The sequence below is a fragment of the Amborella trichopoda genome, chromosome 11 (genome assembly GCF_054954075.1).
Source record: "Amborella trichopoda isolate Santa Cruz 75 chromosome 11, AtrichopodaSantaCruz75HAP2 v2.0, whole genome shotgun sequence".
In the NCBI taxonomy this organism is placed as follows: Eukaryota; Viridiplantae; Streptophyta; class Magnoliopsida; order Amborellales; family Amborellaceae; genus Amborella; species Amborella trichopoda.
Window position 1 is genome coordinate 16874000 of NC_142346.1, and position 19906 is coordinate 16893905.

Below are 19906 nucleotides of genomic sequence, written 5' to 3' on the forward strand. Positions count from 1 at the left end.
GTGTGTGTGTGTGTGTGTTTCCTTCTTCTCCTTCACTCTCTTTCAAATGAGCCGTGTTTTTTTTTTTTCTCGGCTTTCCCTATCTCTCTCTCTATTATGAGCTTCATTGAATGACTAATGGTTGAGCCCGTAACCCTCAAAATGTGATATTTTGAGTGGGATGATCTCAACCGCCCATTTAAATTGGATGACTGGAGCATAGAGAGCTTTCCCAAAAGATATTAGGTTTCTTTTTACTTTTAGTAGTCTCTATTCAAATGCAACTTCAAAAGTAACTCTACTTTTCTCTCTCTCTCTCTCCATGTGCCAATGCATTGCTCGGGTTGAATATTTATCTATATACTCCTAAGCGATCATGTTGTATATACTAATGCCCTCATGTGGAAGAGCTGCTTTGGAGGTTATTTTAAGATAAGAGATTATATGATCCATTCTAGTATCCAAATTCTTTCACAAAACTAGTTTGAATTTTTAGTTCACGTGCACTACCACCCAAAAAATTGAATTGTTCTATCTTATGATGTTATTCATTTAATGCATATGATTTCTGTACATAATAAGATGGTTTATATGTTAATGTTTATAAATAAAAAAAAAGACTATTTAGTTAAAAAGAAATTTGGTGTCAAAATATTTTACATAAGAAAATTAAAAATAAAATAGTATAGAGATGTGGTATTGTGATTGGGGCAATCTTAGCTCTCCATTCAGAATGGACGATTGGATAAGGGGCAACATATAAGTTATATGTTGTAGAGGTTATAGTTATTATTGACTATTAGATATAAAATGGGGTGGTTGAGATGTGTCATTGATTGGGGCACAAAGTCTAAAATGAAATTTCTTGAATATATAGCTCACTTCAACATGTCATATTTCACCTCCAATGACTAACAATGATTTAACCTTGTATCAAAAGTGAAAAGTCTCATTGTATATAATCCTATTTTCTTTTTCTTTTTCTTTTTCTCATTCTCATGGTTGGCCCTTGAGTTGAAAAAATTACATCTATGATGTCCTAAAAATTTCTCTACATAGGGTACTATGAGAGAGCGACATTACACTATGCAAGGGTATATAATCTTTTGGCTCTTCATTTTCCATTTAACACAAGAAAAACAAGGACAAATGGAAATGATAATGTACTGTCCATGGAATCAAATTGTAGACTAATTCCATCTACCAAAAGCCATTTAACACAAGAAAAACAAGGACAAATGGAAATGATAATGTCCTGTCCATGGAATCAAATTGCAGACTAATTCCCTCTACCAAAAGAGTTGCTTTGGAGATTTTGTCAACTTGAAATGTTGAAATCCACTTTGGAATCAATTTTTCTTTTTAAATTATAAAATAAGGTCACAAAAGAATTGGATCATTTAATATTAAGATGTTATTCTTTAAGTATACTCGGAATTCATTTGAAAAACTCTCCACCTTCGGTTGCTAGGTCAAGGAGCTTATGTCCCAAAATACTGGGGTTCCTAAGAAATACTCTTGAGATAGGATATTACCCATGAGAGAAAATAAATGATATGCTCTTGTGGGAGCATGTAAATTTTGGCAAAGAGGTCCAGATATTTTGTATAGTGCATATATAACATGCTCCCATAGGAGCATACTCCATTCGGCAAAAGAGCTATTTAAAAGGAGTTTTTTAAGCATGAAATTTCAATATTTTCATCTAAGATCTGTCAAATGATTATTTTCCAAGAAAAATAAAAAATCGTCAATGCTAAGATCTAGACCGGTAGAAATGCAACAACCTTGCTCACTTTTAGGACACTATTATTCATGTAAATATTATTGTATTTTACTTTTTTCTTTCTTAGGTTCGTTTACGTCCTCAAAGTTTAGGGTTCCAAAAATGGTCCTAGCTTAGGGTGCAACTAGATGGCATGCTCCCCGTGGAGCAGAAAGTCACCGCACTTTTGTATGCTACACAGACACGGCCGTTTCGTCTTTCTAGACATCAACGTGTTAGAGTTAATGGAGTGGATTTAGAAAAGGACCCGGTTTTTATTCGGCCAAGCCCGTATATATATAGAAATACGTGCTTTTTAATAAATCTAATTTTAAAGACAGGTAATCTCGGAGATCATATATATTAAAAAAAAAACTAAATTTTAAAAATTAAAAATAAAATTTTTAGTAAAAAAACATTTGGACCATTAGTTTCCATTGCTTTTAGATGGAACCATAGTTAGCAAGTCTCCGATTTAATCGCGACTTTTTTAAAAAAACGTCACTTCTTTAAAAAACGATTTAATCAGCGACTTTTTCAATAGATCGATAAAAATATGCAATATTTTTAGGAAGAAGTTTAAAACACGACTTTTTCAAAATTTGAAATTTTTTTTTTCAAAAAATCTTTCCTATTAATATACTCTTTTTTTTTTGGAAAGTTCAATATCTTTTTTGTGTTTTATGAAATTTCTATTTCTATTTTTATTTCGATTATCCCGAAACTTTCTCTGATTCTCTGCTATGGATATGGTGCATATTTTTTCAGGTGGTTATTGGTTGACCATAGATAACAAGTACGGGGTAAACAGTTTCGTTTTAGAAAGATGAAAATTGAATTCACCTACCCAGTACTTATCTTGACGAATACAATAGATAATCATTGATTTAGAGATATATCACATTGAATATTTGAAATTTATATTTAGAAGGAGGTTATTTTTACACTGAGTGACATATATAAAGTGAAAGCATTACTCCTCACTACTATTAAATTTTTCTATAATGAGTGATATATATATTTAGAGTTTTAAAATTTATAATATTTTAAATAAATTTGATTTTTTTACTCCGATTTTTTGAGTCTAATCCGATATATTTGCCATATCTTTACATGAAGTATTTTTGTCGATCCATATTTTTTATCCAATTTTTTTATCCAATTTTTTAAAATAAAAACGATTAGTTTTCGATTTCATGGTGAGCCAATTTATTGATAATTTCCGATTTGTTAACTATAGATGGAACACCTACTTGTATCCATCTTTAAGATGTATGCTTTACACTTTTTTGACTATATATGTAGAAATGAAGTTCAACCTGAATGAAGTTCGATAGAAATGCAGTCCTATCAAAAAAGTAAAAAACCTAACTTTATAACTCATCTAAAATTGCAATTCAAGCAATAGAAAACTTTCATATTGATAAATTTGACTCGAATATTATGATTGTGAAAAAACTTAAGATTTCAAACTCTGAAAACAGTATATATTACAAAAAATTATTTAAATTGTCTATTTCACCCCTATAAAGAGAGCTTAAAACTGAAACTAGAGATCGGGAGCAAAGGCGTGAACAGAAAGCGAGGAAGCTTCGGGTCGCCGGCTCAATCGACTCTGAATTTTGTTCCCGTTCTGAGAATTAGGGTTTCAGGTCCTCATCACTAGTTTCCATTTTCGTTTTACTCTGTTTGTCATTTGTTTATACGCATTTCTGTGAAATTGAGTTCTTGTATCTTGCAATATCTTCTGTCTTGTTTTGGATCGGTGGTTTCTGGTTTGATATAGAAGAAATTGAGTTATGGTGATGTGATTTATTTCTCGTGTGAAAAGTTTTCATTTTGTTGTGACTGGTAGGTAATTGAAGGACTTCTGTATTTTCTTCGGTTGAAATGGTTATTGAGGGTTTTTTTTTTTTTTTCGTTTTTACCCTTTTGAATTTTGAGGTTTTATGTAGTTTTTATAGAAATTGTTGTATTGGTGGTTATATTCATCATTTCATATTTTCCATTTGTTATTGTTATTTGATTGGTATGCTCTTGAGTCTTGGTTGAACTCAGCGTTATTGGTAGATTTTTTTGTTTCCTTCAATTTCATCATGATAATTGTTTTTTTCTTCTGCTTTTTCTTTAACCAGTCTCTGACTTTATTTTTAAATTCTAGTATGGCCGTTTCCTTCTTTTTTTATTAACTGAAATCATACTTGCTTCATATTTCAACTTGTTAAATGGGGAAAATGCAAAATTTAACTAACATTGAGTCCATGCGTTTCATCCAACCTTCTAAATTTCTGGTAATGTCCAAAATTAGACCAATGAGATTCTGTCCGCTATATAAATTGAACTGGGTGCTTTGAATCCGTCTTATCCCTTACAATTCTTTGCCATTCAGCAATAACTTGATATTTCAATAAAATACTCACCGTCTAAATAGATATTTCGATATCTATCTTTCATCTTTCGATCACAAAGAAAACTTAGATAGGCAACAAACAAACTCGTTCATGTGGTATGTAATTGATATTTAATGATATCAATTCCTTCCATATGAGGATGAATGATGCATTGAGAAAAGAGAAAATAAAGAACTGCCTCTTGGCATTCATTTTTCTATTGCATCCTCTTCATTCCTATTCTTCTTTCTCAGAGGGGTCTATTTCAAGATAAAGGATTGCTTCATTCCTGGTAGTTCTTCTTTAACTACCAGATACGACTACACCGTGGGTTGGGATCGTTTCTAAATATTAGTATATCTGTTTCGCTCTTTTTTTGTTGACTGAAATCATAGTTGCTTGAAGTTTCAATTGGTAAATGGGGAAAATATCAGTTTAACTGACATTGAGACCATGCATTTCATCCAAGCTTCTAAGTTTCTGGTTAGAAACTTTATCCAGATTTGTGGACCTATTTCCATGAGTACTGGTTTTCTTCATGTTGAAGATTTCGTGTTGCTGACCTTCATGTTGAAGATTTCTTCATGTTGAGCTTTGTTTCCTAGATATGTCTTGGACATAGTGGGAGCATTTTCTTTACTTTTTTCCTTATCTGTTGCCATATAAATAGTTATCACTCCCATTTCTATTATTCATGCATATCATGATTGATGATTGTACTATGTACACTTAGTGAATTAGTTTTCTATGTGCGGCTTGGTGTTCACTCCTTCACTTTTTTTCTTTTGTAGATATATCCAGGTTGTGGACAATACAATGATATTGCAATTGGGAGAAGCTGTATTGAAGAAGAATCAAGCTCACATTTCTGTAAATTTAGTTTGAACTTTTGGGGTTTTAGTGGCAGAACTTTAGCTCTTGGCTTTTTTGTCCATTTCTAGTTATTTCCCACACTGAAGCTATGAGTCAACAACCACTTATATACAGTTTTGTTGCAAAAGGAAATGTTGTTCTTGCAGAACATACATCATTTTCGGGTAATTTCAGTACTATTGCGGTCCAATGCCTTCAAAGGTTGCCAGCAAACAGCAACAAATTCACCTATTCATGTGATGGTCACACATTCAACTATCTCGTGGATAATGGGTTTGGTAAGTCACCCACATCTGCAGTGTTGCTTACACTTTCATCTGTTATTTATTTTTAGTTCCTTCTGAAGTTATTTGGGTTATGCTTAACATTGAAATATGTTGTCACTCTTTCTTTCCTTTGTTTGTTGCTTCTTAATTACATTTTATATTATATTCATTTAAATTAAATAATATGCTTATTGGTGGTTAAGAGAATTTGTGAAATATGTTAATTACTGCTTGATTATGGTCTCTATGTACGGTTCGACGTGGTAAACATTAACTATCTAGAAGAAAGTTATACTGTCACACTATAATGTCCTGCTATGGATTGGGCTGTAAAAGTTTTCCGATCTTCAAGTGTCGTGGGTAAAAGTAATTAATGACGTCAGACCAAAGGGAAACTGAAATTTGACTAGAATCAGTTTCCTTCAGGGGTCCTGATGATGAATTGTACCAGTTCTTCTAAAGGAAATCTAGTTTCAGCTGGCTTCTTAGAACACATGGAAACTGTTGCGCGTAGGTGTTTGGCTGTGATTAGTTCCATCTTGGTGGGTATCCTTGTCCTAACTGGGTGATTCTCAGTGTTAAATGGTGGCTTCCAGGGGAATTCACTAGTCCCTTGGATGCTTGAAGGGGTCCTTGGGGTAATTTTATATGAAAATTATGTTTTGCATGTTTTGACATTGAAGTGAGGCTAACTCTTTGGCAAATAGAGTAGCAAATTAGGTACATAGAATTGGATGAGGATAGGTATCCTTAGCTTGTTTCCGCTTCTTTTTAGGGGGTTTTATCTCCTATTGAATTTGTTAATGATAAAAAATGTGGTTGATAGATTATTCTCATAACCTATTGAAAATATATTATTGTGCTGTGACCTAGAAGTTTGGTCAGTACTAAAGTTCTCAAAAGTCGACATTTTACTTTCCTGTACTTCTGTATTGGGAAATAACCTAGTTTCGTTTTTGGACATTTTCATGGCTTCTCTTCTCTTAGTTTTTTGTTTCTTTCTTATCCTGACTGGTGATTCTCATAGTGTTAAATGGTGGCTTCCAGGGGAATTCACTGATCCCTCGGATGCTTGAAGGGGTCCTTGGGGTATTTTATATGAAAATTGTGTTTTGCATGTTTTGATGTCGAAGTGAGGCTAACTCTTTGGTAAATAAAGTTGCAAATTAGGTACATAGAATTGGGTGAGGATAAGTATCCTTAGCATGTTTGCCCTTCTTTTTAAAGGGTTTTATCTCCTTTTGAATTTGTTATTGATAAAAAAAATGTGGTTGATAGATTATTCTCATAACCTAATAAAGCTATATTATTGTGACCTAGAACTTTAGTCAGTACTAAAGTTCTCAAAAGTCGACATTTTACTTTCCTATACTTTTTTATTGGGAAATAACCTAGTTTCTTTTTTTGGACATTTTCATGGCTTCTCTTCTCTTTGTTTTTTGTTTCTTTCTGATAAGTGACATCATGGAGGTAGTAGAAAAATGAAAGTTGAGTGGTAAAGAGATGTTAATGCGGCATCTCAACCCCCTGCTTCATAAAAAAAAGGGAAACCCCACTCCAACCCAGCACACAGAATCCTGACTCACTAATATTTGCAAAAGCAACTGCTCGGTGTAGTTTCCCAATACTAACATGTAGATAGTCACTTTATCTGGACATTTATGCTATTGCGATTCTTGATTTCTATCTTTTTTGGCTCTGCACTTCCATTTGTCATTTTCTCTCAGGTGTTGAATTTTGGGTTGATTCTTTTTGTACTATTATACTTGAAAGTTTGAAGTGATATTCACCTTGGTGATGGAAATTATTGTAAGCTCTAATGTATTATGTGGTATGGGACTCCAAAATAACAAAATTTAAATACTCTAATCATGTGGTTCTGCAGTTTTTCTTGTTGTTGCTGATGAGGCTGTTGGTAGGAGCGTCCCTTTCGTGTTTCTTGAGCGAGTGAAGGAAGACTTCATGCATCGATATGGAGAAAAAGCAAAGAGCCACCCTCATCCTCTTGAAGATGAAGATGAAGATGATGACTTTCTCGAAGATAGATTCAGTATTGCATACAAACTTGATAGGGAATTTGGGTACTATATTTTATGCCTAGTTGAAATTTTTATCTTGGTTGATACCTTTCTGATTAATGCTTTATCCTTCTATTTGTGAAAAACAAGGCCCAGGTTAAAGGAACACATGCAATACTGCATGAATCACCCTGAAGAGATGAGTAAGCTGTCCAAGTTGAAGGCTCAAATTACTGAGGTCAAGGGGATCATGATCGACAACATTGAGAAGGTGCATTGTTTTCTTGTTTAATAGTATGAAACTTCTGTGGCTTAAAATTATTTCTTTGAGACTTTTTTAAGGGAGTTTTTGAATCTAATGGTGAATCTCATTAAATCGAGTTGAAATTTCTTTGATTGACTTCTCCTTGTAAGTCCTTGCATAACAATTTTTACTGGGTAGAAAGAGTTGGTAGAGAAGCTATATGCTTCTAAGATGTTGTTACGCCTCAATAAATTTATGTAAATTTTACTCATGTTAGAAAATTTTCGATTAATGTTCTGATCTGTATCCTTTAGACATGTTGAACAATCTAAAAGTTGAATACCTGCAATGGAATACATTTTTGGATCATGTTAAGTACCTGTAAAGTTTCTCTACTGTTCCCACATTATCATCCAACACTGGAAAAGAAGAATGATTTAGATGCTATTGCCTGTTAAGTGCTCATACTACAATTTCTATTTAACTTCTTAGAACTTATTATTATATTACTTTATTAAACTCCACCTCATACATGAGGTGTAATACTAATATTAAGTGTGTAATGTTTAAAACGCACGTCAACTAAAGGACGTGGCAAGTGAAAGGAAAAGGTGAAGGGTAAAAGGGAATAAGAGTAGTGATGGTCCTTATGGACCATAATGCTTATATAGACCATCATACTATAAAGAGCTTTTTTTTTATATATATAAAGCTCATCCGAGATAGGGAGAGACTTTGTTATCGAGAGAGACTTTGTTTAGGAGATAGAGAGAGAGGTACTTTCATGACACCTCAAGTAAGAGGTATTAATAAAATATTAAATGAGTATATAAAATGGGTAATAGATTATAATATAAAATGGGAGATGGCATACTAACCTGCCACGTCAAAAGTAACAAGAGAGAGGGCCAAACACGTTAATTTTGGTATTATAGGTAACAAAAGAGAATGCTAACCTATTAATTAAAAGGAGTAAGATAAGGAGTGGTCTATTATGGACCACCCTATGTAAATAGTCCACATGGTATAATATTAGTATGATGGACTCTCATTTAGAAATTATTTCTTTAAGTATTATATTATATTTTATTTTGTTTATTTATTTATTATTATTATTATTGTATTTATTTCTATCAACAATATTAACATTATTTTTCAGTTCCCAAAATTCAGGGTCATTACAGTTTCCTCTCACTCGACTGAGAAAACGAATCTGTCCAGCTTAGGAAGAGATGGAAGGGATGAATGACTCGACCAAATGAAATGTAGCCCAAGGAGGGGAATATCTAGGACACAATTCCGGGAAATGAAATCCGAGAATTGGATCATACCCTGGGAAATGAGGGTATTGGCATTGCGTTCATGAGACCATAGGGTGATGTTAAAATCACCGCCCAGACACTGGATAGGGTTAGGTAGAGCGGCTACTTGGTTGAGTTTGGACCAAAGTCGCAGTCTAAACGACGACGTGCAAGGCCCATAGACCGCCGTAAACTTCCAAGGTAAGCCATCTGTTGCTCTGTTGATCTTCAGGGTAACCGAAAACTCCCCTGTAAAAGAGGAGGAAAGCACATTTTCTGTAGGGTCCCAGAGGACCCAAATGCCTCCTGATGCTCCATTTGCAGGTAGGGCTACCCATTGGCAATGCCGCCTACCCCATACCTGGCGCACCAGGAGTAGAGTGGGGTCAGGGTTCTTTGTTTCCAAAATGGCTAGGACGGAAGGGCAATATTTAGAAGAGAGGTCTTTGAGGGCTGACTTTTTCTTAGGCTGACCTAGGCGTCCAATATTCTAGGAAACTAGCTTCATGAGGAGGAAGATTGGGATGGGAAGGGAGGGAGGCAGTCCTAGGGGATCGCTTCAGAGGGCAAACTTGAAGGGGTGGCCCTATCAAAGAGGGGTAGGGGACTGTAGGTGCGAGGGAGGAGAAAAGATTGAGGATTTCTCTCTTCCCTTTACAACCCACCTCCAACGAAAGACGAGGATTGGCGAGGGCCAAGCAGCTCACTGAACTCCCATGGGCCTGTGGCTGAAACCCCATAACCTTGTACATGGCGATCATTCTTTGGTGTTCTGGGTCCTCCTCGTCGACTCCTCGCCTGCCGGAGTCACCGAGGGGGGAGAGAGGGGCACGAAGAAGTTCGCAGTTGCAATGTCATGGCCATCCCCGTCGACCACCCCGTCAGCCACACAGGACGAGATGGGAGAGATGGGCACCGTGAGTTAAGCCGTCTCTGGATCGAGCAACTGAGGCGAAGAGGGGGGAAGCACGGGATAGAGATTGAGAGGAAGGGGGGGGGGGAAGCGTGCTCAGTGGGGAGGGAGAGTGAACCCGAGAGGAGGGGGACTCAAGGGTAGTCAGAGCCATTTGGAGGGAGGGGTATGAAAGTTGTAAGGTGAGTTCTTGTCTTTGAGAGGGGGAAGAGGGAGGGAAAGGTGAACGTGCAAGAGGGAGGGGAAAAGATGAGAAGGGGGGGGGGGGGGGGGCATGGGAAGAAAGCAGGGCCGTTGGAGGAAGGAACTCCAGTGGTAGATCGTAGTGACAGGGTGAGATATGCAGAAAGGGCCCAGGCAGTGGTGACACAGGTGAACCCTTGGAGTTCTAACTACCACTGGGCGGGTACCTTGAGGGGGAACGATCTCAGGGTAGGCTTCAGCAAAATCATTATACCACAAGGGGACGGAGGGGTCCATGGAAGCGAAGGGGGATGCAGAGGAGAAGGTTTCGAGAGGGCTGAGTGGGAAGAAGGGGAGGGGCCGGAATGACGACGAGAGAGGGAGGGAAGAGCAGAGGGGGAACAGTAGGGAGAAACAAGAGGGGTGAGCCACCAAAACGGGGCAAGTAACAGGGCGGGGGAAAAGGGAAGAGAGGAAGAGAAAAGGTGGTTCAAGACCGGTAAGGACAGACCCTTTAGATGATAGTCCCGCATCCCAAGACGGGAAGACGCTGTGGGGGAGAAAGGAGAAAGGTTCAATAGGAAGAGGAGGGGCGGTAGGGGAAGGCTTGACCGAGGGGCCCGAAGGGAGTAAAGGGGGATAGCAGGTGGACAAAGAAGGGGGTGGTTCTGGAAAGGGTTGGAGAAAGGAGGGGAGGGAAAGAAAGGATGGAGGGGGGGAAAAGGGCTTGCCACGTGGGGCTGCTTGAGGGGGGAAGAGGACGGTTGAAGTAGCGGGGGTACAGGGGAAGGAGGGATGCCGACGGCAAGAGGTGAGAGGAAGGGGCAGGGGGGCAACGTGTGGCTGGGGGAGCCGCCACCAGCTGGATCAGAACCTGAGGGGTCAAAAAGGGGCAGCGCCTACTGCACAGCAGTGAGGGAGGAGGTAGGTGGGGGGGCCACATGAGCGACACGTGGCCAAGAAGGAATGGTGAAGATGCAGCTAAGGAGGAAAACTGGGTTGGGCACGCGTCTGGCAGGTGGGAGACAGGCGAAGAGAAGGGCGACGCATGGTGGGGGGAGGAGGGGGGGCCTCCAAGGCTTCTGCAGACAGCAGGGGGGAGCACACGTTCAAAGGCTGGGGTGCAGGGAGCTGACACGCTTTGTGGGAATGGCACACGTCCAACGTCGGAGCGGTGGGGGGGGGGGCACGCGTCCAAAGGGGTGACCGAAGAGGGACACCTGGCGTGGGGTTAAGAGGAGGTGGTGAAATTTGAAAATGAAGGGCTCGGGTCGGCTGAGAAGCCTGGTGGAACCGTTTGGCCCAATATTGCGATCAAGGCTTGATCGATCGACCCGTAACCCCTCGGGTCAGGAGAAGACCGGTCGGGAGGAGGGGGATTACAGCTGAGATCTCACCGAGATGCCTTGTCCAGGGGCTGCGCCGCCTCTTCCATTGTCGACGTTTCTTGGCCACTAAAGACTACAAGTCCTGTAAGGTTGACGAAACCTTGGCAGGGGAGGAGTTGTGGAGAAAAGCAGGGGAAGGTGGAGAGGCGAAGGACCAAGAGACAGAGATGGGAAAGAAGAGGTTCTCCACCTGACGCCACAGGACCTTAGGAATAAGGAGGGGACCCCAAAGCTCAACGAGGACCCTCATCGACCCTCGGGGGAGCATTTTGAGAGAGATCCAATGGATCTGGATAAGGGACCCGCACACAATGGCCAGGCGTCGAAAAACAAAAGGGGACCATGCGTGGAGAGGAATGTGGTGGAAGGTTAACCGAACTCGTTGTTGCCTGAAAGACCCGTCAAGGGGAGACCAAGGCCTCAGAGAACAATGGGCACCTTTGAAGGAGAAAGAGGAAGGGTTTTGGAGGGCTAGAGATGAAGCGAGGGGAGAGGGGAAGGAGAAAAGGATCCCACGTTTGGAGAGAAGCCTGCAAGTCAGATCGGGCAACCCTCAGTGGGTTTGCGTCGCTTTTTCGATCCCCCTGATGTCTTGCCGCACAGGGCAGAAGGTTCCCACCAGAGAAGAGTGGAGCCACTGCTTGGAAGAATGGATCAGTTCTAGCTGAACCTCTACAAACGCTGGGGTGAAGGAAGGAGCGTGAAGACGTTCCGTGGGCTCAGGGGTAGAAGGAAAAGGGGGAGAGGAAGGTGGCGTAGGTTTCTCACCAGCAGCCACCACCTTAGAATAAGGTACCTTGAATTTGGGGCTCAATGAAGGAATGGTGGGAGGAACTACAAAGTGGGGGGATGGGGGAGAAGGTCTGGGGTAGAGAGCATACACCTCATCCCAGCTCTTGGGGAGGTGAGAGGACGAAAGACAGGAGGGAGCCATTTTTACTTTTTTAAGCATTGGTTGTTGGGATGAAGAGAGATCCCTTCAAATTAGGAACGCAACCCTATCTTTGGAGGAGTTGCGATTCCCTATCTATAGGGATCAAGATCCTTTATAGTCGAGGATCTTGATCCCTTTAGTTCGGAACTGATCCCAATAGGAGGAAGCCACTATCACTTGCACTGTGGCCTCAGGATTCCAGACCGTGATTCCAAGGAGGAAGCCACTATCACTAAGATCCCTGCAAATATGAGACAGTCCAAATGACATTACGAGCCACCAATACAAACCCTCTCGAGTCTTTAAAGGTAGTTTTCCACTCATCTCCATGGCCAATACGCAACATTATGAACTCTACTTTCCAAATTAATTCCAAAAAGGACTTTGGACCCTGTCAGCATATTAGGCATATAATCCAAATGGGGATTAGGAAAACTGTACTTCACCAACAGAAAAAATTGAAGAAGAATCTATCAAATTCGAAGTTCAATTTTTTTTTTTGAAGTTTCTATGGAAATAAGATGTCTTGACCTTGTGTTAAAAACTTAAAACCAGATTTTCTGAATTCCTCCGTAATTTTGTTAATGGCCCTACTATCCATACACATGCCAAGAACCATCTTTCTTTTGTTTCAAAAAGATCGCAACATCTCATGGACTCAAACTCTCAGATGAACCCCTTATTCAAAACTCTCTCAAATGGACCCTTTATTCAAAACTCTCTCAAATGAACCCCTTATTCAACAATGCAGTTAACTGCCTATGTAATCTTCATATTCTTTTAGACCCTCACAATAATGTGGCAGCTTAGCGAGAGTTCAACTAGGATCAAATCAAGACAATGCTGAATATCTCTAATCGGCTATTTTGTAACTCCTCGAGCATAACATTCATCATCATCATCATCCGAGCCTCATCCCAACTATTTGGGATCGATTTCTCGAATCTTGTTTAGCCATTTTACTGTATCAAGGGCCATACCCACAGTGAGACCATAAGTCACGATATCTTTTCTCACTACTTCCATGCATGTCCAGACATAACATTCATAACTCCTTAATCAAGGGTATAATGGGGGTTGGAATTGAAGTTAAAACAAGATTCCTCTCTAGGTACCAATGCATACATGAACCCTTTCTCCTTGTTTTCCTCTAGTAACCAACTCAAAGAGCGTATCTCCCTCCCCCATCCTGGTTTCGTGCTGATTATCCTCCTTTGATAGTTGCAAGGTAAATCTGATCCCCTCCTTCCAAAAGAGTGGGTATTGTGTTTCCCATAGTGTATTGCAAAATGGGCAAACTGCCATGGGCAACCCAATAGGATATTACATGTACCCGTAGGCAACACGTCATACTATACAGACTCCTCGTAGGTTTTCCCTACAGCCAATGTCAAAAGTAACCAAATAACAAGAATTAACATGGGTTTTGTTGCCTCGTTTGAACCATGAGATTTTATACTGTTGATGATGTTTCTTGCACTTCAATTTGAACTTATCCACTAACTTTTGTGGCATTATGTTTCTATAACTTCTGCCTGTCAATAATGATTGTGCACACCTTGCCCTGGACCATGCATTTCACATGGTAAATTCATACACATCAACCCTAATACCTTTCTCTGTACCTTTGAGAGCTCGTATCAAACGGATTTCAAAAGAAATAGATTTGTATCTCCCCACCCTAGTTGTTTAATGAGTTATTCCTGAACTCGGGCTCGAACTGGTCATTTTCATTGGTGACCAAACCTCAATAAGGTCAATTTTGATGCACCTCACCTCATTCATTGGCTTGTTGAGTCTCTTGGATTGGCTTTGGAGCACGTTGTGTGTTAATTCCCTAAATGTCATCATTATTTCACTAATATCTTTCTGCGTCGCATACCGCCCCTTGACCTTGACCAACTTGACCTCCTCTGGCAGCCTCTGTGCAACTTGTGGTGGTTCTAGGGTGCTTTGGGAGATGAGCTCACTTTGATACTAGATTGTGCAAATTCCAGTAGTAGACAAGACATCAAGAAAGTAATAAATGAACTGAAAATTAATGGAAGCTAACAAGCATAGCTTTAATGGCGTTGTGAATTCAATAGAATTCCTTAGGACATTGTGCTGAAATAGCAATAATCAACTCTGAATATAAATCTTAATTCAAACCCCTATGTCTGGAGTCTTGACCTGATTCTTAATTCTAATGTGATTAGGACTCTTGATTAAAATTGACCATGAAATTGACTTTTTCCATTGAAAAAATAAAATAAGATGAACTTGTCTTAAAAACTAACCCCAAAAAGATACCCCAACTTCTTATAGGCATAACTTTCACTCCAATTTCAAAATAGCTATTATTACTCCATTTTTGGAAATGGCAGCATAAGCCCTATGATTTTTAAAACCCACTTGTCAGTTTTCTTGAATATTCGAGTCTCAAATATGCCTCTAAAGCCTTGGATGTTGGGAATGAAATTTACTGCTCAAAGTCGGTCTACATTTGGCCTTTGATAGAGTCATGTCCTTGATGGCTACCATAGAGCAAACAATGCCTTTGAGGATGAATGGGTGGGTTTTGTAGTCTGAGGGTATTGCCCTTGATATAGTCTAAAGACATGGATGGTAGTAGTGAAGAGATATGGTGATTTGTAGTCTAGCTGAGGGTATGGCCCTTGGTAGAGTAGAATGGCGCAACACGTTTCATGTAGTCGACCTCAAATAGTTGAGATAAGGCTCAGATGATGATGATGATGATGTGAATGCAGTGATAGTTAGGTGTACTAAGTTTTTGGATAGGTGTGTAAGAGTACCTCAGGCTTAGAGGGGAATTTGTTATATATGTCCTGAGTTCAGTCATGGAGTTAGATTTAAGGATGTAGGTCATGGACTTACGAGTTGCAAGGGAAGATGGAGATAAAAAATAAACATAAGGGTTGAGCGTTTATATCTTCTTTGGGCCCATAGAGGACACTATCCCAAAGGTTTAGAGGTTCGACTTCCTCTCTAGGGAAAATTTCATACAGACCCCTAATTCCCCATCTTATTTCACAATAGAACCGCCTTTTATTTTTCTTTCAAGCTGCATTAAAAAACCCTCAAGTATTTTCACCGTACCTCCTCATCTCTTCTCTCCCACGTTTATTCACTTTTGGCCACAAAAACTAGCCCCAACAAATTGTTTTATTCCATCTCAATTCAAAAGCCTTTTTAACCCTATTTTACACTTTATAAATTTATGTGGAGTTTTTATACTTCCTTTTATATTGTGTAAACTCTCACTCTCACTCTCATGTGCGCACACAATTTAAACACAATCAAATTCTTCTTTTTTGGAAGGCTTTTTGTATTGAGATGGAACAAAAAAATTTATTGGGGCTAGTTTTTGTGGCCAAAAGTGAATAAATGTGGGAGAGAAGAGATGAGGGAGTACGGTGAAATACTTGAGGGTCTTTTTATGCTGCTTGAAAGAAAAATAGGAGGGTCATGAAATAAGATAGGGAATTAGGGGTCTGTACGAAATTTTCCTTAAATTCTATTCTTCTCTATCTCTTTCTTACTTAACCCACTAAACTTCTAAAATCCTACTCCTCAATTCTCTAAAATAAAAGAAGACACAAATACCAAAAGAAAACTCGATGCCCAAATAATCCCCAACCTAATCTCAATCTCCTAAAGAAAAAAATGGAAACCCTAGTTTTATCATTCCCCCAAGGTTGAAAGAAGCTCGAAGTTGAGTTCATTGAATTCATCATATCCTTTACTCGCCTTCTCAAGACTTGGTAATGGATGCCCACCATTTGCTAAGGTACTTTTTCCACTTCAGTAAGTCAACTAATCAAATACTTAATTGTGCAACTTGTAATTGAACTTTAGGATACCACATATAATCTTGATTTCTCCTTCAAGCTCAAAGGTTTAGAGGTTCTCCATTTGATCTCCATGGTTGAGGTTTGGTGCCAAAATTATTGGAATAGGAGCATGTTCTTCTTGGCAACATGTATTCTTTAATTTCGCATCCGTTGATTTATTTTACCAATCTCTTCGAAATTTATTAATCTCTCCTCAAATTTTACTTAGCTCAACTTGAATATCTTCGTGGCTTAATAATCTGATTCACGGCCTCTATGATATCCTCAAGTGTAAGTGGGTTTTTGCGACATTGTGATGGATGGATCTTTTGAACCTTTGATACCAATTGTTGCAGGGGGAAAGAATAAAAAAAATAGAAAGTGAAGGCCAGTCGTTAAACCAGAAAAGCAAAAATACAAAAATAAGGGTGAAAGAATTTGACCATCTCTCTAGGTCTACAAGGGAGTCTGTCATAAAGGTTTCAGGAGTTTGAACTTTTCTCTAGGTCTTTAAGGGAATATACCCCTAAAGGCTCAAAATAAATTCATCATCCCTATTTTAAAAGGCTCAAAATCCACCCCAAGATATTTTAAAAAACTAAAAATAAATTCATCATCTTATCTCCTTTCATGTCCAACCCTAAAACCTATCTCGCTCCTTAAGAAGCCTTAATCACAATAAATCATAACCCTTCATCTTTTAGAAATTAAAAATTCAATTCTCCCCCTTATTTTCTATAACAAAAAAAATACAAATATCTTGAACGAAAACTAGAAGCCCAAATAATCTCAAACCTACTTTCAATATCCTAAAAGAAATAATACAAATAAAGAATAAAGACCTTGATTACATCACTTTTTAGGCCCATGTTTTTGGACTTGCGGGGCTTGGACTTTTTTTTTCATTTTTTTAATAGCTAACCATACTTCATGATGGGTATAGAGGTCTAATTAAAATTGAGATCTTGATATGGCAAGTGTTTTTCTGAATGTTTGTTTTAGACTGAAATTGAGGAAGTTATTTGCCTTCTTGGTTCTATGGACCTTTGATTTCAGCCTGAAAAGACAGTTAGGGCTTGAAGATCGCCTTCTGGCATCTTTTTGGAGTTGTGATGCCAAGGCAATGATGATTGCAACGGTCCTGTTTCTGCTTGTTCGTTCTATTTATTCAAGAGGGCATTTACTATGGAATATGTCATTAACTATATATATATTACTTGGATTTTGTCAAACAAATTGATTTTTGAGTGTACGAGAGTGGCATCTAGTGATTCTTCCAGGCCAATGCTATTTATGGGTACTTCCTTTCTTGTTTGTAATGATGGTTCGGAGTAAAAGAGAAGTTACTGGAACTAGACATGAGAAGACAATTGCTTTACAAGGCTTTGTCCATTTGGGTATCATACCCATGTTACGCATGTGTCAATGTAGATTTTTTTGGATTCTTTTTCTTGTAGTTGGCTATTGATTACATCATTTTAGAGATGATCTTCTCCTTTGTTTTGAGTAGACATGTGAGCTTTGTAAATTGTCCATGAAACTTTCAAATGAATTAGCCAACGAGGTGTAATTATTTGTCTCTTGCTACTTGTCACGGAGTGGAATACTAGTAAAACATTGTTGAATTTGGCTGTTTCTTCATAATATAGCCATGCCTCTGAATCCTCTTCTTCATGGCATGAGGAAATCTGACACCGTGTGCACTTATCAACTCGTGTAACAATGCAGATTATTTTAGATTCTCAATTTTATTTATCAATCATTTATTGCTTAATCTTAGAGACATTTTGAGTGGACATGTTAGCCATGAAAATCTCCATGAATTTCCATAATATCTACAAATTTAAACAAATAAGGTGTAATTAATTATCTCTTGCTCCTAGTCATGAAATGGAGTATTAGTAAAACATTGTGAGATTTGGTTCTCTTCCTACTATAGCTGTGTCGCCGAATCTTCTTCTTCATTGTGAGGAATTAAACACCCCGTACCATGTCAAACATTGGCACACATACTTGTGTTTACGCAACATAGGAAAAAAGGAGATGCAATAGAGAACATGGGAACTCACATGGTTACAGAACATGTAATTGAGTTCTCACATGTTCTGGGTTTCATGTTTTAGATTTCCATTTGTAGTATCTGTTGATGACCAGTTTCTTTTACATTGGCAGGTTTTGGATCGTGGGGAGAGAATCGAACTTCTGGTGGATAAAACAGAAGGCTTACAATTCCAGGTATAGTCAAGAGTTGCATTTTATCCCCCATTCATTGGGTTATGGTGTAAGATAATTAATGTTAGTAGGAGGAGGATGTCTAGTACGTGTGTGTGTAAGATAATGTAATGTTAGTAGGAGGATGTATAGTAGGGGTGTGTGTGTGCGTGTGTGAGAGAGAGAGAGGCAATAAGTAGTTGGACATCAATTCTCTAATGAAGAGGGTGATTTTTGGAAACTTGTGTTTAGGCTGATAATTTCCAGAGACAAGGCCGGCAACTTCGGAGGAAGATGTGGCTGCAGAACCTGAGACTGAAAATCATGGTCACCATCGCTGTGCTGGTCTTTGTCCTTATCGTGTGGCTGATAACATGTAGAGGGTTCAAGTGCTGAAAGTTGATGAAATGAACCAGGACTGCTCCATTACTGTGTGCAGTGGGATCTTTGTGCTTTATGAGACATGGATTTCTATTGCAACCTTTCCCCCCTTAATTGACAGAACAAGATGTTATGCATATCTGATCTTTGTATAGCCAAACCTTATTTGTTAGAATATATGTTGTGTTTTCGGTTACTGTGTAATTTTTGTTATGGAAACCTCTCATGTATATATATATATATATATATATATATATATATATATATATATATATATATATATATATATATAGGGATATTTTAAACTTCACAATCCTTCAAATTATAAAGGTTCAAGATAGACAGAGTTGTGAAGGGTAGATTTATTAATTTTTGTTATCTATTTTTTTTAAATAATTATTTGTGGGGCAAATTTGTAAATATTATTACAAGACAAATGGTATTTTTGACATCTCTATAAGAGGTAAAATTGAAATTTTAACTAAAAGACAAAGGTATTTTACAGATAAAATTTCAGGATATTAACTTCTAAAATGTCATTGTATTTTTGTAAAAATTTCAAATTTGTCTTTGTAATGTTTGTTTTGAAAAATGCACCCATCATAACCCCTTCCAGTTTGAACTTTTGTATTTTGAGAAGTTGTTAACTTTAGACAAACTCATATATATATATATCTATATATATATATATATATATATATATATATATATATGGGAAAGGTTTATATGCTTCCTCTATAACGTAGTTCTTCCTCCCCTACCATCCAGTTGTCCAATTTTGATCAAGAGAGCTACTGACTGTTTGATTTTAGATTTGACGTATCAAAGTGTTTTATTTTTAGTTTGTTTTATAAAAATTGTATGAGTATGAAATTTGGTACGTGCCATCTTTTTATTGGGGCACACCTATAAAAATTATTAAAAATAATTTTTTCATAAAATATAATGACCAAAATACCCTTTAAAACTTTTAGGGGTATTGTGGTCGTTTTATTTTATTGAAAATATTTTTTTTCTATTTTTCGCTAGTACGAGTTTAATAGAGGAATGGACGTCCAAAATTTGGCATTAAAATAGTTCATATAAAAAAAATTAGAAATAAAATAGTGTACAGATCTGACGTTGTGATGGGGGCAATCTTAGACTTCCATTCAAAATGGATGGTTGGATTAGGGGGAGGATGGAACTTCTATGCTGTAGGGAAAGCATAGAAAGCTTGCTCTTTCT

At 38.1% G+C, this 19906-nt stretch overlaps 1 protein-coding gene across 1 annotated transcript; it reads left to right on the plus strand.

Annotated features, from left to right (window-relative positions):
• The first annotated feature begins 3302 nt into the window (after positions 1 to 3302).
• Positions 3303 to 18883, plus strand: VAMP727 (vesicle-associated membrane protein 727). The gene is made up of 6 exons (XM_006855041.4): positions 3303 to 3396; positions 4926 to 5285; positions 7159 to 7354; positions 7442 to 7562; positions 18260 to 18322; positions 18551 to 18883. The coding sequence occupies exons 2-6, from the start codon at positions 5096 to 5098 to the stop codon at positions 18692 to 18694; spliced, it is 714 nt and encodes a 237-aa protein (XP_006855103.1). The 5' UTR covers positions 3303 to 3396; positions 4926 to 5095; the 3' UTR covers positions 18695 to 18883.
• The last annotated feature ends 1023 nt before the right edge of the window (positions 18884 to 19906 follow it).